This window comes from Botryllus schlosseri, chromosome 12 (genome assembly GCF_051294905.1).
Source record: "Botryllus schlosseri isolate E-star chromosome 12, Bs_hap1, whole genome shotgun sequence".
Taxonomy (NCBI): Eukaryota; Metazoa; Chordata; class Ascidiacea; order Stolidobranchia; family Styelidae; genus Botryllus; species Botryllus schlosseri.
The window spans coordinates 20021943-20044523 of record NC_137247.1 but is presented as its reverse complement, the minus strand read 5'-3'; the positions used below and the strand labels follow the sequence as shown (position 1 = coordinate 20044523).

The 22581-nt window shown below is 41.1% G+C and overlaps 1 protein-coding gene and 1 long non-coding RNA gene across 3 annotated transcripts in view; one reads left to right on the top strand and one right to left on the bottom strand.

Moving 5' to 3' along the window:
- The window catches only part of LOC145451878 (uncharacterized), a 249497-nt gene that overhangs the window by 46192 nt on the left and 180724 nt on the right, over positions 1 to 22581 (bottom strand). The window lies entirely within an intron of this gene.
- LOC145451869 (uncharacterized) overlaps positions 21006 to 22581 on the top strand; it is a 68246-nt gene continuing 66670 nt past the window's right edge. For both annotated transcript variants that reach the window (XM_080330091.1, XM_080330092.1), the window contains exon 1: positions 21006 to 21130. In XM_080330091.1, coding sequence (XP_080186217.1) covers positions 21070 to 21130 — 61 coding nt within the window. In that variant the 5' untranslated portion in view covers positions 21006 to 21069. The remainder of the gene's footprint in view (positions 21131 to 22581) is intronic.

Genomic DNA, 22581 nt, shown 5'->3' with positions numbered 1-22581 from the left:
GTTGGGATGACTCGAGTCACCTTTTGTGTGTGACTTGACTTGACTCGAGTCACTTTGCTAAAATGACTTGACCTGACTTGACTCGTCGTATCAAAAATGTGGATTGACTCGTGACTCGGAGAAAAATTGACGAGTCAATTTCAAGTCATCAAGTAATCGGCGTCGATAAAAATCCCTTCATTATGCATATGCTCGGATTGTTCGGGAAACGATGGTGTAACCCAGTGGTTCTTAACCTTGCCCCCAGCGCCCCCCAGGGGGCGCTCGCAATCTTGAAGGGGGCGGAAACGCTCAGGGGGCGATATGGGGGGCGCTGGGCTCAGGGGGGCGGTAAGGGGGGCGCTGGAGAAAAAATGGCTTCGCATTAGATGATGTGGTGATAGGACATATCCTTAATGAGTATTCAGAGCAAATTAACACCGAAAATTTCGTTACATATAGCCTTCAAAATACATATAGGTTTAATTGTCCATGGGCGCCTAAATAACTGACACCGAATGTTCCTGTCTTGGCAATCTGAACCCCAGAAAACGAATTCCATCTGGCAGGGAAAAATTATATGTTAGTGAAGAAATACCAGTCTGAAATCGTGTGTAGTACGATTGGGCGACAAGGATATTCCTGTTGGGCGATATCCCCGTGGAGCGATTCTATATTTTTTGATATTGCAGACAGGGGGTCACGAAATAACATCATGCAACGAAGTCATATCAACGGGTTCGCCCGCCCGAATATGTTTAATTATTAGTAACGGGCCCTGCAGTTTCCAAGAAACCTCACAATGTTCGCTTTAAGTTTTGATGAGTCTGCGCACACTCAACAACTCACTGCGCTGACCCTTGGACAACTGTGCGTAACGACTAAAAAAAGGTAATAACTCCGGATTTGTTGTGCGCAACGTAGATTTTCTGTGCGCAGAGACCGTGTACGCACTGCGCACGTGCGCAGCTTAGAGGGAACATTGCACCTCACTCAGCTCTACCAGTAAATGTGTTTACGTGAGCAGAGAGAGGATAAAAATTGATCTCAATTTACATGCAATTCCCGATGATATTGACCAATTCAATCATTAATTAGTGAAATTTTTCGCACTTCGCGCGAATAGGCGAGAATAGCTGCCTCAGTAAATGGACATCCAATGTAGTTACCTAATAGGCTATCAGCAAATAGCGGACAGCCTAATGGGGGTCTGGGAGTGAAGTCCCCCGGAAGTTTGGTTTATCACCCGATGGGGGCCCAGGACCAACGTTTTTTGTTTTTTTTGGGGGGGGGGCTGACGAAGTGCTGTTACGGCCCTGGTAACGAATAATTGTACCTGCTGGCACGCCCGAATATGTTTAATTATTAATTGCGTGCCCTTTATTTTCCTATACAACAGCTCGCTCAGTGCTACTGGTAAATCTGATTACGTTGGCTGAGAGGATAAAAAGTTTATAGCGACTTTTATATGTAATTACCACCTATTCATTCATGCATTATGGAAAATTTTGGTACCTAGGGCGACCAGGCCATACAAACTTTGCTGACCATCAAAATCACGATTTGGGGTTCGTGGGGGCGAAGCCCTCAGAAGTTCGGTTTATCACGCTATGGGTGTGCAAGGCAATCGTTTTTAGGGGGGTTAACGAAGTGCTGTTACGGCCCTCCCTCTTACTCATTGTCTTTATTACATTCCTTACAATATGAAGTTGGGGGGGGGGGCTGGAGCACGATAATTTTTGAAAGGGGGCGCTCGAAGAAAAAAGGTTAAGAACCACTGGTGTAACCCGTGAGAGCGACCAATCATTTATTCATCGCACGTTTTACAGAGCCTTCATTATTCTCTCACAAATAAATTGAACGCAAAACGAAGTGCCCGAAGCTTACAGCTTACGTTGTCGTAAACTAGTAAAGTAAAGTAATTTCTGCTCTCTGTTTCTACCTTAACCAAACGTCTTGTTTTATTGAAATTGAATTCGAATATAGTCCTCAAACATTGGCGCAGGCTCGAATTGTATCACATGGAATTGTAAATAAGTAATGTACTGCATCCTATCAATTCGTATCTATTCTCTATTTTGGCTGGTAATTAATCTGCGGTTTAGCAGTTCTGCGTATATGTGAGCGGTATACAGCGCCTTTTTACATGTATATTCAACTCTATATTTGTTCATCGGTTCAAAAGCAATGGCCACTCAATCTGCATCTCAGACAGCTAGCAAAATGCAATGACGTTATCATGCCTCATACTTCGTAAAGGCAATTTGACTTGAATTTTGACTTGACTCGTGACTTGACTTGACTCGACTTGACTCGAGTCGCCACCAAAAATCGAGTGACTTGACTTGACTCGAGTCACCTTTGAAAATCGATTGACTTGACTTGACTCGAGTCAAAATGTGCAATGACTCGAAATGACTCGTGACTCGAAGGTAGTGACTTGATCCCAACACTGGACTCTAGTCACCTTTTTCGTATGACTTGACTTGACTCGAGTCACTTTGCTAACATGACATGACTCGGTGTAACAAAAACTTGGATTGACTCGTGACTCGGAGTCAATTCACGAGTCAATTTCAAGTCATCAAGTAATCGGTGTCGATAAAAATCACTGCTGTATCTTGCATATGTTCGGATTGTTCGCGAAACACTGGTGTAACCCGTGAGAGCGACCATTCATTCAATGATCGTGCGTTTTACTGAGCCTCCATTGTTCTCTCACAAATAAATTGACCGCAAACGAAGGGATCGAAGCTTACATATTACGTTATTGTAGTAAAGTAATTAAATAGCAAAATGTGTATTTCTGTTCGATCTCTGTTCTTACCTTAACCCAGTGGTTCCCAACGTGGGCGATAGGGGGGTGGAAATGGACAAAGGGGGCGACAGCGGCAGCGAAGGGGGCGATAGGGGGCGATGGCGTTAAAACGGCTTAATTGGAGCCAATCCGGAAGAATGACCTTTTTTTAGTCAACACACGAAAATTTAGCTGCAAAAGTGTAAAAGTTCGACGTCGAGCCGAAAAGTTTGCCTTTTTTAAAGTCAACCAACCAGTCATTGCAGTTTGTATATGCTCGTTATTCGGTTCACAAAATTTGGGGGGCGATGATCGGTGTGAAGCTTGAACAGGGGGCGATGACCCGAAAAAGGTTGGGAACCACTGCCTTAACCGAACCTCTTCTTTTATTGAAATTGAATTCCAATAAAGTTTACATAGTCCTCAACCATTGGTGCAGACTTGAATTGTGTCAGATCAACTTGTATGGGTAATGTATTGCATCTTATCCACTTCATTTCTCTATTCTCCATTTTGGCTGGTAACTGCAAACAGAGGCCATGCAATTACTTACCTAGTTCAGCAATTTTACGTCTGTGTGAGCGATACAACGCCTTCTTGCGTGTTACCTCTATATCTGTTCATGGGTTCAAAATTAATGACCACTCCATCAGTATTTCAGACAGCTATAGGCCTATAGCAAAATGCAATAAAGTAATCATGCCTCATACTTTGAAAATGCAACTTGACTTGAATTGTGACTTGACTCGTAGGCCTACTAGACTCGAGTCACCTCCAAAAATCGAGTGACTTGACTTGACTCGAGTCACCTTCTTCAATAATCGATTGACTTGACTTGACTTGACTCGAGTCAAAATGTGCAATGACTCAAAATGACTCGTGACTCGAAGGCAGTGACTTGATCACAACACTTATACTCACATCAACAGAATGGCCGTATCAGATGACATGTCTTATGTTTGCGAACTCATTTTAATTGCCAAATTGCCGAAAGCCTATCGATACAAACATATTGTTGTTTATATGTTGAAAATAGTTTTTCCTAAATCTGTCTCAAAAACGTTGTAAAACTGCGTCACGAAATCTATTTTCTCATGTGACATATACATGTAAGCGCTATTCCAGAATATATTGTAGATGAGCTGCTAGATTCGTTAGTGAGACGGTCCGTGGGCAATTTATTTAAAAAAAAAACATTAAAAACCCAGCACACAACATTATAACGCTTTAGATCAGTGGTTCTTAACCTTGACCCCAGCGCCCCCCAGGGGGCGCTGGCGATCTTTAAGGGGGCGGAAACGCTCAGGGGGCGATTTGGGGGGCGCTGGGCTCAGGGGGGCGGTATGGGGGGCGCTGGAGAAAAATGGCTTCGCAGTAGAAGATGTGGTGATGGGACATATCCTTAATGAGTATTCAGAGCAAATTAACACCGAAAACTTCGTTACATATAGCCTTCAAAATACATATAGGTTTAATTGTCCATGGGCGCCTTGACTGGCACCGAATGTTCCTGTCTTGGCAATCTGAACCCCAGAAGACGAATTCCATCTGGCAGGGAAAAATTATATGTCAGTGAAGAAATACCAATATGAAATCGTGTGCGTCTTTTAGTTTAGTACGATTGGGCGACCGGGATATTCCTGTTGGGCGATATCCCCGTTGAGCGATTCTATATTTTTTGATATTGCAGACAGGGGGTCACGAAATAACATCATGCAACGAAGTCATGCCAACGGGTTCACCCGCCCGAATATGTTTAATTATTAGTAACGGGCCCTACAGTTTCCAAGAAACCTCACAATGTTCGCTTCAAGTTTTGATGAGTCTGCGCACACTCAACAACTCACTGCGCATACCCTTGGACAACAGTGCGTAACGACTAAAAAAAGGTAAAAACTCCGGATTTGTTGTGCGCAACGTAGATTTTCTGTGTGCAGAGACCGTGTCAGCACTGCGCACGTGCGCAGCTTAGAGGGAACATTGCACCTCACTCAGCTCTACCGGTAAATGTGTTTACGTGAGCAGAGAGAGGATAAAAATTGATCTCAATTTACATGCAATTCCCGATGATATTGACCAATTCAATCATTAATTAGTGAAATTTTTCGCACTTCGCGCGAATAGGTGAGAATAGCTGCCTCAGTAAATGGACACCCAATGTAGATACCTAATAGGCTATCAGCAAATAGCGGACAGCCTAATAAGGGTCTGCGAGTGAAGTCCCCCGGAAGTTTGGTTTATCACCCGATGGGGGCCCAGGACCAACGTTTTTTGTTTGGGGGGGGGGGGGCTGACGAAGTGCTGTTACGGCCCTGGTAACGAATAATTGTACCTGCGGGCACGCCCGAATATGTTTAATTATTAATTACGTGCCCTTTATTTTCCTATACAACAGCTCACTCAGTGATACTGGTAAATCTGATTACGTGGGCTGAGAGGATAAAAAGTTTATATCGACTTATATATGTAATTACCACCTATTCATTCATGCATTATGGAAAATTTTGGTACCTAGGGCGACCAGGCCACACAAACTTTGCTGACCATCAAAATCACGATATGGGGTTCGTGGGGGCGAAGCCCTCAGAAGTTCGGTTTATCACGCTATGGGTGCGCAAGGCAATCGTTTTTAGGGGGGTTAACGAAGTGCTGTTACGGCCCTCCCTCTTACTCATTGTCTTTGTTACATTCCTTACAATATGAAGTTGGGAGGGGGGCGCTGGAGCACGATAATTTTTTAAAGGGGGCGCTGGAGGAAAAAAGGTTAAGAACCACTGCTTTAGATTATGTAGAGTCAATGTGACAGATGTACAGTACACTTGTACAGTCAGTTGTTAGCGACTAGCTCGGCTATGTTTGGTTGGGATTTTGAGAACGCACCATTAACAATGTGAATCATATTTAACCGATTCTAATCCTCATTCAACCCCCGAAAACTGTGGTTTTGGCCCTCATAGTGAATTCAACCTAATGTCCGACGAACGAGCCCTTCATACCCAGGCTTACCATACGTCCTCTTTTAAGAGGATTTGTCCTCTTTTTTGACTTTTTTGAAAGTGTCCTCGGAGGACGCCCTTTTGTCCTCTTTTTTGAGATTTTGTCCTCTTTTTTGAAAATTTAGGTCAGATTTAAAGGAAATTGCGAGTGATATGCCGCAAATTAGCGCAGAAGTGAAGCTCCGGCGGGTATTTCGGAGGGAAAAGCGGTGATTTTAGCTCTGAGAGAAGATCAGACCTTTTTTTATAGTCATCCACCTGGCAATGTGGAGAGAAAAACGTTATTTTGAGCTTTGAGCGGAAGTGATGACCTTTTTTTTTAATTTTTCAGTCAACCGATCACGAAGTGGGAAAAATTTACCGGTTTTTGAGAATTCTTCTCCAGTTTTGCATGTCTGAAATTTCTGAAAAAGTGTCCTCTTTTTACATTTCCAAAATATGGTAAGCCTATTCACACCCCTCTTACCATTACGGGTAATTTCATTATTCATTTGAATCACAAATGGTATTACGCGACTCTCGAACCAGCCGAAATAGATAGCGGCAAACGCAAAGCTAATTTATTTCTATCGGCTTATTAAACACCAACCAGTGTTATAAAAACCATGTTGCAGTTTCCTGGTGCAAGAACCGCGAAGTTTTTTCGATTTAAGGAATAAATTCTGCACAAAAATACTGTACTTTATGCTAATTAATGATATAATGTCGGGTCACCATTCAGTTCGGTTCGAAAATAAGTTGCCTGAACTTTTTTATATTCCGTTTTTTTTTTCTGGGTCGTGTGAATTTTGTAGAACGTGCTTCGCGGTCCTAGAAAATTTTCTCGCAGACCCCAAAAGAAGCGCGGACACCAGTTTGAGAACCCCTGTTCTGGATAGGAAGGACTAGTCTGGACGTGATAACTTCATTGAAATATCTGTTTATCCATTTTGGTGCCATCTGTGTTGCAATCATTCCCAACGGTGTCGGCGGAAGTGTCTGATGGGATTATTACATTCGCCGCCACCCATTTTCTTGGATATGGATTGTCGGCACCACTTCATATCAAACTGAAGCCCTGCATGTTGAAGAGTGACCTTACATTTCAATAAATTGCAGCTGCAGAACTCGCGTCGAAATAGTAAAATTGTACCCAATTTCTACATATAGTGCCCAAGGTGAGGCTTGAGGTTGTAGTGGCACAGACTCCCCCCCCCCCTTCACCACACACACGCGTAATGTAGGCTAGGTGTACATGATATAGATACACAAATATGTTAATAATGATAACAGCAGCAGCAGCAAGAGAAAGCGGGTAGAATCGTTTTTCTGCACCCTGTATTAGCCAAACTCGATATATCAAATTTAAATGGACAGACATCAGCTAGATTGTGAAAAATCAGAATGAGATTCATGATTGAGGATGCAGATTTCAATAACATAAGATTTGCAAATACCTAAACCTAAAAGGTTTTAGCTGATTGAGTTGACGACCTGTTTCCAATCACATCAGCAATCTAACTAAACACACACCGGGGTGTCAGACATAGGGCCCACGGGTCGCATCCGGCCCGTCAGACCATTCCATCCGGCCCGCGAGGCCATTCTAAGCTAGGGTTGCCATACGTACGGAATTTCCCGGATATGTCCGGAATTTCACTGATAAAACTGCGTCCGGGAGGAATTTCCAAAATATGCCTAATGTCCGGAATTTTGAAGGCTTGAAGTAAGCTAATATTTTTCCGTAAATCAACATAAGCAATATCATTTTTAGACATATTTATGCTACATGAAATTTCGGGCTGCGCGCGAGTTAGTATCACATAGGTTCATTTTAATATGGGGATTACCACCCTCGCAAAAGCTGCGATCGAAAATAAATAAAAATAACTTTCATTTGTACAGTGTCTAATAAGTCTAATTGTAGTCGCAATTATAGTAGAACGGTGTATTCCCAGAGTTGGTTTAGGCTGTTTATAGGCGATACTTTATTCAAAGATAATGGTTCTAAACCTGGGGGTAGTTTGCCTTTATTCTGGTATTCGCGAAGATGTCGAACGTAATCAGCTTCCAAAATAGGTCGTGAGTAAGTCTGGGCAAATGTACCGACGTAGGAGAGTGTCGAAACGACATGGTGTTATTTCGTGACCTTCTGCTTGCCATGTCAAAAGATATTGAATTCACCCAAACGTACTGAACTTAAAGACCACCATCATCATTGTTCATCATTGGTTTATTATAAAGAAGTCATTGAAATATTCGGGGCAACGACCGCAGTGAAACTGATACACAAACTTGGCGATTTCAAGTTTCCGCATATCTTCTATGTTTAGGACGCCGAATCTCTTCAGCAGCGACTTATTGGATGGGCAGCCAGGACCCTTTGGGGCCCTAGCTATGATTTGGAGTACTTTATGCTGTAGTTTCTGCAGTGGCTTGAGTGCAGTTTTACTGGCAGCCCCCCAACAGAGGATGCCATAATGTAACTTTGATTGGATTAGGGATTTAAAGAGTATCCGAAGAACCCATGCTGGCATGAAGCGCCCAAGGCTGTAGAACAGGCCGCACTTCGGTGATAATTTAGTTTCTAGGGACTGTATATGACTCTTCCAGGACATGTATGTCGATTTCAAATTGGCATTTCTTCACTGGCAAATAATTTTCCCTGCGGGATCGTACTTGTCTTTGACCTTTAATCCAGGGTTGTAATGACTCGAGTCACGTTTTTTTTTGTGACTCGACTTGACTCGAGTCATTTTCCTGAAATGGGAAAATGACTCGACTCGACTCGAGTCAATATTTGGATTGACTCGACTTGTACTCGAGTCATTACGCATGACTCGACCCAAGTCAAGACTCGGCTTATTTTATATGACTTGAAGATGAATAAATTTGCGAATCGTAATGGCTAGTTCAACACATCTGACGAATTCTGCCGACACCGCTATTTGTCACCACTGCTTTCGTTGCACTCGTCTGATATCAATTATGCCGCCGCAAAAACGACAGACAATGGTACCATAGTGTCCTATATGGTGTCGACACAACCAAATCTCACGCCTCAGAAATTGATTCACGTCACAATTTCGATTTGGCTACAGGCAATTTAAAGGTCATTTTTGACCGGCTTGGCGAGCATTAAATTTGGTAAAACGGGTATCAATCCAAAGCTGACTCTTCACTGCTTACGAAAATATAAATGTTATTCCGCTCGTGGCCCTGGAACCCCCACAATTGGCCTCGATTTTTTCATTGTTATGGAGATTGGCATTGGGACGCAACAATGCTGCCTGGTACTTTTGCTCTTTAACTACTCTCTCGTTTCGCCAGACAGCATTGTTGCGTCCCAATGCCAATCAGGGTCGTACCAACCCTGCTCTCACTTAACAACCATGCGATTAGGCACATATCCTCACTGTCAATTACTTGCGCGCATTAGTTGAAGCATTGAAAAATTATATTTTAAAGCGTTTTGCAGGAGTGTTTGTAAATGTGAACATGATCACAACTGACGCGTCTTTGGATTGGCCTATCGGTAATCCCACACCGTTTGGTGAAACCATCTTCTTCACATCATGCGTGTTCGATCCGAAATTTGATTTCCATTAGCTTATGGATCTGATAAGAGACTGATAAGCTCATGTGTAGATTTGAAAGCGATGATTCTTTGCATTTTTGAGCGACTCGAAAGAATGAGTATCCTATGCTCTTCAGTGTGGTTCAAAAATGCTTATCAATTCCTGCATCTGGTGAAAACACAAAATTCCCTCTGTCAATTTGAGGATTTGTTAGGTAAGTGCATTGTGCACGTGAGTGATAATGAATGGCTAATGCTGCGTGATGTTTGTAGAATAGCACTATTCAAAAGTAACTTCTCTTTTATTTTACTCGGTGGCTACTTGATGAAATTGTTACGTTGCATAAAAAGAACATTTAATCTGGCTCAATTTTAAAAAGTAGAATCAATGATATGATAGGAGAAAATTTTGGATTTGAAAATAAATGAAGTATATTTAGTGAGAAATTCTTTCATATAATATAATTACATACTAGTAGTAAGCCGACTATTTTTTCATATCCAAAATATTTTACTCTACTAACCTCATTTCTTCTAGTTGGAATTTGCTATGAATCATATTTTTACACAATGTAACAATATCATGAGATAGCCTGTAAAATTAGAAAATCTCTATTTGTAATTAATCTAAAATTTTCTTTCATAGCATTGCTTTTTACTGGTTAGAATTGAGCCAAATTTGATTTTTTTAGGCAATCTAACAATTTTAAGAAGTAGCCGGAAGAAGTAGCCAAAACTCTGATAGGGACAAAATGAGCATGTTTGGCAAGCTAGGAATTCGATATCACCCAAGCCGGATGGAAAACATGAGCTGAACATGACTTCAATACTGTGACTTGGACTCGACTCGAGTCATAACACTATGACTCGGACTTGACCCTTTAAACGGTGACTTGGACTCGGACTCGAGTCGGTGATGAATTGAAAATGACTCGACTTGACTCGAGTCAAAACCACAAAAGTAAGATTGACTCGTGACTCGGAACCATGTGACTTGGTTACAACCCTGCTTTAATCAAATTTTGAGCTGGGCTACGAAACATTTCCAAATTGGAAATGGAGTCGCGACCGTAAAAGTCACCGGATGTGCGGTGGTTATATAGCTCAGTGGTGCGCAGCGCACACCGGCATTGGGTTGATAAATGATCGTATCCGTGTGACATAAACATGACTTAACGATGTACCATTACGTTCTTTGTATTTTCGAAGTCATCACCCTCCACCAGCTCTACCGCTAATGACCAGATAAATAGTAACGCCTCTGAAGTTGCATCGATTTCCTTGCTGTGGGCCCAAGATCTGTGTTTATTTGGGCGGGAGGGGGCTGACAAATGTGACTTCTGCCCTGGTTACAATTTAAAACACACAACCACATACTCTTGGACCGGATCGTGACCATTTCTAGTGCTGGCGTATTGATTAATTGACCGACAATGTGCTCATAAGTCATTTTGAAATTCGCTAGTGGGCGCTAAAGAGCACCCAGAATTTGTGCTAAAAATATGGTAACCCTATCAAAGCAAATTGAAAAATTATTGTATAATCCAGAATATTTTTAACATGGGTTGATACTATTGTAATTATATGCCGGCAGTGTTGAGTTCTGAGTTCTGACCCAAGTAACCATAAAAAACAAGTTGATGACATTACCATTATTCTGAAACAGTAAGTAAGTACAAAATGAGTTCAGAGTTTTCTGGAGAAATGGACCAAATAACAGTATTTGAATAGGATATTCATATTGAAATGAACATGAATATTTTCGGCTGACACTCGTCAGGGGTAATCGTGAGCAACAATAACAGTATTAACAGAGGCAGAAATGACAATTCGAAACCGTTGTAAAATACATGGAACCACACGAAGAATAAACTTCATATATCTTTGGTCGCACTTCTGTTTGCCTTAGTCTGGCCCAAGAGGCCACAGCAGACTTGGACAACTAGAAAATTTTCAGCTTTTCGAAATTAAATTAGAATTAGCTCCAATTTTGGGAAATTAGGCAACTAGAATTAACTAGTTGTCCAAATCTGGGCCACAGCGCCGGTCTTCAGAGAAACTCGAATGGTGAATTGGTCAGGTAATGAACAAATTTCAAACGCTCGCGTATGCCTCACGACGAAGACGTCGGGCCAACGAGGCATCATCATTAATGTAGTATAGAAATATTCCAACTGATATCATCGTTAGAGTCGCTGTTTTAGTTGTTTATACTTGTATTCAATCGGTCAATCTTCGACTGTTTGCCAATTCCATTATTTTCAAATATTGGTGTTGCTCGAATAGAGCCCACATGATGCGTGCTATGATAATGCATACCATTAAAAAAAAGGGTATGGATATGGAGGTATCATATTGGAGTCATATGAACGGTACGACCCACGAGTCATCAAAACTTTTGAATCCGGAGCGTGACTCAAGTTGAGTTTGACACCCCTGATGAGCGGTGTCTTACAAAAGCCTGGAAGTGGCCGTCTTACAAGTAGGCCGATGCCGATATGCAATCATAATATAGACCAGGGGTAGGCAATTATTTTCCCAGCGGGCCAAATGAGAAGCAGAAATATGTTGGCGGGCCGAGTAAGAAATTTTAGAATATCCAGCGTATTGATTTTATTTGTAAATTGGAAGCAGTGAATTGCACGATTTGGTGCTCAGTGGACGTGTTGATATTGACATTTTCCCAAATATATTTATTTTCCGACATATTTTGAGACAATGTTAAACAGGATCCACTTTGAACTCCCTTTAAACCTCTATCCGCGTTTTTCTATCAATAAATTAAAATGTATTTGGAATGGCCGAAACAACCCGTCGTCATCCCCTTAAACGTTGGTCTTGGGCGCCCCATAGAGTTCAAAACCAAGCTCCTGGTGGCTTCGCCCCAGACCAGCCCCCATCGAGATTCACGATGCATGAGATGTCTTGTATACACTAATTGGCACCTAATCGCTTCAAGGGCGGATTTTTTTCATGATTCATGATTCAATCGGTCAATAATATAGGTAATTGAAAATATATTGCTATATTTTTAACCTCTCTCAGCACACGTAGTGGCCTACTCAGTTTTACCGCTGGAGCTGAGTGAGCTACTGTCTTGGAAATATTTGGGAGGGCCCGTTGGTATAATTACTCCGTTACATGCAGAGGTGGTCAAAGTAGTCAAGAAATATACTAAAGTAGAAGTAAAAGTAGCGACGAAAATATCTACTCAAGTACGAGTATAGAAGCACTTCTTCCATAAGCAACCTACAAGTAATTGAAGTAGAAGTAGAATTGACTGACTTTAAAAGTACTCAAGTAAGTAAGCAGTTATGAAAACGATCCCAATTCGTTCACATGGATTGTAAAAAGGTGCAAATTGAGCTATGCGATAGGTGACGAGCTTGATTCATGTTGATGCATACCAGCAGGTATCCAATTTTCGATAGCATAAGTGTTCGTCCACATCATGGGATGAAAATGATAGTTTTGATATGGAAATGCGATGCTAATACTCTGTTTTCTCGAACAGCACGTTTTAGAAAATAGCATGGTATGGCGCCATTCCCCATATCATAAGGCCCGTAGTTTAGTCGAAGAGCAACACGGAGATGTTGTATAGGATACGGTGTAAACACTTTGCGCGATTAGTAAACGTTAATAAAAAATATGGTGGACCGTAAAAATGCCATATTGTGTAGCTTTATTTCCAGAAATCAAAGGCATTACTACACTTGCTTTTATACTTCAATATGTATGTTACCCACACAAAAGAACTGATAATAATTATAACTCACATGCAGTATATGATACTGGGAATTGAAAGTGAAATATTAATACTACTTCTAAAAGCAGAACATGTATTTCATGATTTTAGTCCAGAAAGGTTCAAAGTGGTATGCTAAAACAGCTCTAAAACTAAAAAAAAGTCAGAGTCCACTTTTACAGATTTGGATACGCCATGGACATGGTAGATTACGATATGACAAGTAAATGCTAGATTGCGAAACATCAGTTTCAAACGCTATGATGAGCCATATATAGTATACTGAGATGAATTATTTGATATGGACGAAGTGCGACAATGTTGTGTGAACGGAACCACGCCAACCCTCCACGTAAATTATATTCACCGATGATTTCGTGAAATCATACTGGTCACTCCGTATCCAGCACTGCGCGAGAAGCGCGACGAAAATCCTGGGATTTGTTAAAATTTTATGAAAATTTTATGTTGATATTCCGTGAACACAGCCCCGACATTCCTCAAGCTATCTCCTTGATTGGAAGATTGAACTACTTTTACTTGACAAACTGAAAATGGCGGAAAGTAAGTAGATCACAAAATAGTACGAAGTATAGAATTAGCGAAAACCGGATCTAATTGAGTAAGTACCAGAAGTAAAGGAAAACTACTTGAGTACTTCGAAAAAGTACAAGTACTTCGTTACTGACCACTTCTGGTTACATGTTGTTATTTCGTGACCTCCCGTCTGCTATGTGAAAAGATATCGAAATAGCCAAAGCGTACCAAACTAAAAAGACGCACCCGATTCCCGATTTGTATTTCTTCACTTTCAAATATTGCCTATGGACAATTGGACTTCTTGGTTTTCGGTCGACATAAGGGCAGTCCATTTTCGGTCAATGTTTTCTCGCTGTCGAGCGTTCTTTCCTTTACTTAGTTAATTTGATCAGCAGTTGCAATTGCAGTGCTTTTTCGGAATCCCGTGTTGGCCCAACTTCATTCATCTTGGTGCGTCGTGCCGCGGTAATGGCTAACGCCGAAATGCCCAATTCTCAAATCCATTGATGTATAAATCGCGCTGAGAAATTTTTTAATGAAGTTGCATAAATTTTCCAAACCATACCCGGTAATTTATGTTCATTCACGAAATGATTTTGGGCGCCGGTTGAGCTCGCCACCCAATTGGGGGGGGGGGGGGTGCGGGGTGCGGTAGTTACAGTCCTGAGGATAATATATATAGCTTATTGTCTTGGTAGATGGTTTCCGAGTGGTGTGCAGCTGGCCGAAATGGCCTCGTTGTTTAGCCAAGGTTAGAGTTATCAACAATCTTTGAATTTCAACTTTCGGCTTTCTTTTTTTGACGTCCTTTATGGCGGTAATATATTCATAAACATCATGGACACTGATTCACTTGTTTCACGATTTATGGATTTTGAAAAACACATCACGTAACAATTGGAAACACAGATCATGTAATGCGTAATATGACAATGGCAACAAAGAAGGTTTGGTGACTTCTTGTGACTTTAATTCTAACGGCATAATTTGCTACATTGAATTTACTTTGAATCTGGATTAGGCACACTCTTAGAAATATTCGTAGATTTACCCAATCTATACTGGTAAATTTGTCCCGTCAGTTATATTAACGGTGAATGCCCGTTTAATAAGTATTTCAAATTTACTGGTCTCAGAGCCGTAAAACTGCTGCCAGGACCAGACCAGTAATTTGGCATAGAATATTTTCAACGATACACGTGAGGTACGTATAGGCTGCGTATTCACGTTATGTTAATAAACAGGATTGATAGTAAACGAATTTCCGGTTCAGGTTATACATCTTATGGTTTTAGTCCACGCAGCAACATTAAAAAGTAGGTTTGATATTTTAAATTTCAAGCAACCTTTCGCGGGCCGCACAGAATCGCTCGGCGGGCCGCATTTGGCCCGCGGGCCACACTTTGCCCAGGCCGGCGCTAGAGAATAGCTAAACACTTTGACTTGACCTGCCAACGCATTTTATGTTACTCATTTGGCACTCACTCTGGTGTCGGGCGTTCTGAGAGTAGCATGTGTTCCTGATTTACTTTTGTTTTACCCTTTATACTCTTTGTAGCATAGCAGTGTTGGGATGACTCGAGTCATGACTTGACTCGAGTCAGACTCGAGTCACCTTTTTCGTATGACTTGACTTGACTCGAGTCACTTTGCAAAAATGACTTGACTTGACTTGACTCGAGGCTTCAAAAATGCAGATTGACTCGTGACTCGAAGCAAAATTTACGAGTCAATTTCAAGTCATCAAGTAGCTTAATCGATGTCGACTAAATCGCCGTATTTTGTATAAGTTCGGATTATTTACCAGTCACTCAATGATTGTGCGCTTTACCGAGCCTCCATTGTTACACCACTAATGACTTGATTGTTAACGCAGTGATCGGAGCTTATAGATTACGTTGTCGTAAACTTGCTCACCTCAAACTAACCCTCTTGCATGCTTTAAATCGAACAAATATCGTCCATACGTTTATAATTGTATATCATGGATATATATGCGAGTAGGATATTGCTCCATATCATTTTAGTGAACTTCCTGATGCTTCATATGCTATCTTATATTTTGGCTGATAATCATAGATCAGGGTTGGGCAGAGCTGCTTCACGCGCAAGCCGCATATCAAAAATCGTTGCCGTAAAAGAGTCACAACACAAACATTTATATATACTGCGATTTATTCCGTCACAAGGAAATGTAGGGTATCGAATGAAGTTTATTATTGTGTGGTTTAAGACGAACCGTCCCCACCTAGGCTGCAATGCGTTTGAAATCGGACTTATATGACGTCAAACAGTGCGGAGATCGGTAATCATAATACTTCGTAAATATGTATTTTTGGGGTAACTCTTGGCAATTAAGGTTTCGGTGTTTGATTTCGTAATGACGTTTCAATTCTAGCTTTGGGATTATTGGGCATATCTTGACGTAAAAGGCACCGTGGCTTACGCTCATTATCACCGATTGCACATTGCACACTCATTGAAGAGCCGCAATCAAAGACTCAAAGAGCAGCATGCGGCTCGCCAGTCACAGTTTTCCCAGCCCTGTTATAGACTGAGAGTATGCCGCTTTACTTGCGTAGTTTGACAGTTCTACGTATGCATGAGCGATATAGAGCGCCTTCATGGGTGTACAATCAACTCTTTTGTCGCTCCTCGATTCAGAATAAATGGGGACTCCATCTGTATTTAAAACTATTAGCAAAATGCAATGACCTTGAATCATGTATCGTACTTTGAAAATTCAACTTGACTTGACTAGTGACTTGACTCGTGACTTGACTTGACTTGACTCGACTTGACTCGAGTCACCTCCAAAAATCGGGTGACTTGACTTGACTCGAGTCACCTTTGAAAATCGAGTGACTTGACTTGACTCGAGTCAAAATCTGCAATGACTCGAGATGACTCGTGACTCGAAGGTAGTGACTTGATCCCAACACTGTAGCATAGTCTACACTTTTAGAGAATAAAAGCCTAGAAGCCTCGCAAAGTCACAACACCCCGCTCGGACTTGCAATCGAAACATCATTTCTTATTGAGATTTTGGTGCAGACGCGACACCTGCTAATTGTTCAGGACTACAACGTCTTGTCATCACCATAACAGTGATGTAACGTTTGATATACGTTATTGGTTAATCAATAAAGGAAAAATATCCTCGGAAAAAAGGGAGATTTACAACATCGAACATTTTGAAAGCAATGTTATGAGTCGCAACTCGTGAGCAATCTATTTTTTCTCGAATCCAATGCGTCTGATGGATTCTGTTGCTGGCGAAGTGCGTTCACAGGAACGATAAGCAAATGACTATCTTCTACTGAATAGGGGGAAAGTAGCCCACATCGCTGCGTTGTTCAGTGGGCACACTCAGCTTGCATCTGATTACGATATTTAACTATTATACTATGACATACTTATTATGACCAGATTTTGGATTGGGAAAGAAGAGGTATACGGTACGTATATGCCTACGCCCCTAACACTATGCTTACCATATTTTGAGTCACTAAAGATGACGCATCGTTCACTAATAAGGGAATTTTGAAAATTCGACTGCTAATATTGATAGGTTGACTAAAAATAAAAAAGGTCAATTTTTCGACTCTACTCCCTATAAAAACCTCTCGCGCGTTTAATAGGTTTGTGTTGACCTTTTTTAGTCAACATGGCCGTCGAAATCCAGGTGTCACGTCTATTATGACATTTTTAGTTCGATTAGTATGAACGGCTGACTCTATAAAGCTATAAAGGAGGTCGAAAAGCGTAAAAGAAGGACATTTGAGATTTACTGAAAAAGTAGGACAAATCTTCCTGAAGGAGGGCGTATATGGTAAGACTAACCTAAGGTTGCCATACGTCCGTAATTTCCAGTACATATCCGGCATTTCACTGCTTAAACTGCGTCCGTGAGGAAATGCTAAAATATGCCTAAATGTGCGGAATTTTGCAGGCTTGAAGGAAGCTCCATTTTTTCGTAAATCAATAGAAACAATATTTATTTTGAGAAGGATTTATGTCACTTGAAATTTTTCTTCGCGCTGGGCGCGATTTATTGTCACATATGATAATTTTCTTAGGGTAATAGTGTCCCCGCAAAAATAGAAATAAACGATGAATTGAAATAACTATCATTTAATGTAATAAGACTAATTGTAATCGCAATTTTAGGGAACCGTATATTCCTAGGCCGTTTGGATGCTTTATCCAAAGATAGTGGTTCTCAAGCTAGTGGACGCGTTTGCCCTTTCCCGGGGATCGCGTAGATGTTGAACTTAATCAGCTTTCAACATAGGCCGTGAGTAAGTCTGGGTGTCGACCATATTTTTACTAATCAGCTTACTGCGAAATTTTGAGGTGAGCCCCGTAAAATAATCCACTCCTGTAAACAATCAATATGCAATGCATTGCCAGTTTGACATCGCATGCGGTCATACCTCATTTGAAAACCCGCTAGGAGGCACTAACCACCGCTGTATCGCTTCCGACTAAAAAAATTCAGCGCCTCCAGAGGAATCCTACTCGCGATTTATCAATAATGAAAAAGATTGCAATGTCTCGTTTACGGTTAAATGTCTGGTATTTCTCACAACACATACGCAGTGCTAAGGTTATACGAAGCATAAAAATATGAAACTTCAGATCATCGTTCGAGCCACTGATTTAGCGTTTTATACCTGTATTCAACCGGCAAATCATCGTATTCCTGGCAATTCCATTATTTGCGCATAACGGTGTTGCTAAAGGTGTTGTCGTGATCTGCAACAAATTACTACGTATGTAAGCTTGTTAGTATGTTATTTAGGCAAAAACAGGAGCATCCAATTTGAGGGAGCATTTTGAATTAATTGACTGGTCCGGCCCGCGACGCAAGTTGAGTTTGACGACACTGTCCTAAAGCATGTGAACGACCGGTGGGGTTGGTTTCAAATCAGTTATTAGCTGTGAATTGTATCTCAAAATAGTCAAGTTTACTCTAATTGGAAGCGAGAAGACAATGATCTTCTCAGAGCTCGCAAAGGGATAGACAAATGTAAAGCTGAAGCCTTTCCGACATTTCTCAATTGATGCGACTTACTCATTTTCAAGAGACGGTTATAGGTATAGTATACATTACACTGTTAAACACATATTTATGTCTGGCCCGATAATTCGGGAATAAGGATGTATCAAGTAGACAGGAATTTATATACATAGCACATGATTACAAACGGGTAAGCGCACATCTAATCACCAAGTCAATTTTTGCGTCGAACACAAAGGGGTCACGGGTAGCTTGCGTCGTGGCAATTGTTTTCTGATTGTAACAACAAACCTGGCTGGCTGCATTCCGATCAAAATTAGCAAAGCCTCTGGAGGAAGGAAATGATTTCAATTCTAAGGCATACAAAATAAAACACTGTCGTGACGGTCGTGTCATTCTCGGTGTGTCCGGTTACGAATATTTAAGTGTGATATCGAAGGTCCCATGCTATATACGTAAGTTACTACCAGAGCATGTATACCCATGAGCCCTCACCAAGTCAACTCACTATCGGACAACTGACAATGCGCGTGAAAAAATTTGCGAGACTATCCTCTCTCGTTATCTTTGTAACGCATGCGTTGAATGCGTCGATATTGACAATAACAACCCTGCTGGCGTTCTCCCGGCATGTAGGGATGGTGTGAACCTCTGAAAGGTTCAGGTTCGTGTGAACGCGAACCTTTTTGAAAGGTTCTGTGTGAACACGAACGTGAACCTCGTGACGTCACGTGACGTCATATTGTTAATTCCAACCCTATCTTCCAATGAAGTGATAGCCTATATTAATGTACACGATACATAGCGAAGACTCGGTCCACATAATGCCACAATGCTGAACTACATATCGGCGTTTTAAACGTCGCTAAATGTATCAACCGCGGTAATCAAAGGATATAATAATTGCATAAAATCAATACATTCCGTCACTTTGCCCACAATTTCGACGAGGACTTACCAAGGAATATAAGCTTACGCCTTAACGGTCTTAGCCAGACCAATAAAGGGGGTTGGAGACTGAGTATTGCTACATTGATATTGAGCAGAGTGTACAACGGGTTTCTATACTCGCTACCGATGCCACAAACAACACCAAGTTATGCAGCAGTAGCGAGCACCTTAATCGCACGGATTTGGTTTTAATGATACAGTAAAGATATGAAGTCAAGATTGACCCCGTACGCCCGTTCGATTTTTTATATCAGAAGACGATATCAATGTCATTGATTGGTTGAATAAGCATCATTCGCTGACTACGTATATATCGCTCGTGATGTTGTGTGATTGCGGGTCAAGCTCACAGCAGAGAGTCACTAAATATTCACAAACGGAAAGCTGGTTATTCCGAGAAAATTTTTGCAACAAAGCAAGTAAAACTTTCAAGGTTGTCGAGGTGCATGGTGCATGTTCGTTTAGCGTTGATTTTTTATGCTGCCAGCACCATGCATGAAGTGGCCCGCAGTTGAAATGCAATAAATTTGAGTCAAAGATCTTATAATGGAGTGAAAATTCAATTTACCAAAAGGTTCACAGTGCAGAACCTACCAAGGTTCTGTTGTGAACGCGAACCTCTAAATTTCCGAGGTTCACACACAGAACGCGAACGTGAACCTCAAGTTCACACCATCCCTACCGGCATGTCATCGACTTTGAGGTTTTGAAATGTCACAGAAACCATTCATTAAATGAGCGGTGAAGAAAACAATCAGTAAAATGTGAGTTCCAAATGCCACAAGTCTGAGATAACATGCGAAAAGATCGGAAGGTGAAGAATATATGACCACGCAATCTCGGTAGATCAATTCAACACGCACCTTGGATTACATATATAATTGAAAAAAACAAACTAAAATAGTCATGTATGCAAAAAGAGAAATACAGGGACATAGCACAGAATAAGTCAAAAATATTATGATGAAGAGGCATGAAATTGGACACTCACATGAATGTATATAAAGGTTCATTGCTCTTTGAACAGCTTTTATAGGTTGAATTTAAAAACGAATGATGACGGTGGTAGTAGAGAATAGTGAAGAAAAGTCGAAAGTATATTCGCAGTCGAGAACAAAGTCCTTCGATAATATAGTATTGATATGACTATTACTTTCGAAGCAAAATCATATGTCTTCATACTTTGACAGAGATAAAGGTGTAATATGAATCGATCATTTCATGTTTATCGGAAATGTACCCGGGATATTTGAAAGTTTCATCGTCGCGTTGTTGTTCAGAAGTTCTCATTACGATTACGATACGGGCAGCACTCATTTGTGTATATGACAAGTTGGCATATGAAAATATCCTTAAACTTTTTCCGCCTCTAGGCATACGTCACTTGACATATGGCAATATGACTATATACTTTATATTCGTTAATGATGTAGTAAATTCTATTCAGCGACACTGCGTTGCAGGTTTCGTTGGAAGATCATGACAGGAATCCGTACCTCGATAGCAATATCAGTTCTTTTTGTTTTGGAATTCTCAACGGGTGAGTTATAATAACTGGAAATTCAGTCGAAGTTTGATTTTAGAATGTTCTGACCTGAACCAGTTAAGATGCTTACAAAATAGGGTAATATCGATTTCCCTGCAAGTATTGAAAAATGTGTTTCATAGAATCGGTATGTAAAAGCATTCCTCATGATATTAACTTTCGGAATTGTTGCAAGCCTCACATATCAACAATGTCAGGCTTATCTATACATATTGTATATATCTTCGAATATTGTTATACGTAGCCATATCATATCTTTTTTATGATGTGTTATTATTTTTATCACTGGCATTGTACGAAACATAGTGGCACTAATCACCTATAAATAACTTGCCCGCCACGGTCTGTAATTACCATCTGCTATGCTACAATATAATATGGAAATTAATTGGAAAATGTGGATCATAATTACAGGAATCTAGGCTATTACATAATATCACAAACACGAGTTAATAGTTCAGGCGAAACTAAATAACCGAATATACTGGAACATAATTTTTTTGACTTATAATTCAGTGGCTCCCAACCGGTATCGGGCGGTTGTAATTCGCCACTATAGGAGGAATTTTGTAATGTGGATTGAGAATCTTGCTTTATCATCGTATAGCACTCTTGGAAAAGAAATTTGGGGCGGAACTGTATGCATGAAACTACTTCAACTTCCAAAATATCCATTCTTTTCGCTTCTTTTTCCTTAGAAGTAAGTAGTAGTATAGATCGGTCTGGGGGTGCCTGGGGCTCTTATGGGCCCGCTGGTGACCTGCCGCGAAACTCGTGTTGGTGACCCCACCCTTTTGACCCCCCCTTCCGCTGGTGACCTGCCATGTGTTCTTATGGGATCTCTGGTGACCCCACCCTTTCAGGTATAGGGCTCGCTCATGACCTGCCGTGAAAACTCGTGTTGGTGACTCCACCCTTTTCGAGTCCCTATCGCTGATGACCTGCCGTCTCGTCGGTGATACCACCCTTTCAGGTATACGTTGTGTCGATGACCTGCCTGATAACGTTACGACTATAGGGATCTCTGGTGACCTGCCGTTGTGTCTTATGGCGGGGGTCGCATGCTAACGTTTTCGGGTATAGGCATCTCTCGACCGGTGTTGAATATGTATCAGGAATAGTAAATAGTCACGTGATTGATTCTTAGTTAATGTGTATATTACAAATTATTAAATATGACCGATTCGAGTTAATCCCAACGTTTGCGGTGAATGCGACTTCGATATATCGTTATTCTTATGGGCGCGGCGATGATTCGTACTTTCGTTGATAGAATGCTAGCGGTATGTCGTACTTTCACCAAAAAGGGTGTGAAATAGTTTGCTAAATCTAGGAATCAGTCGCTTGGTAATTAGTTTACCACGGAGCCGGCGTAGACGGCGATTCCAATACCAACAATAGCCGCGTTCACATATTAACACTCCAAATAGGTGTGAAATAGTTTG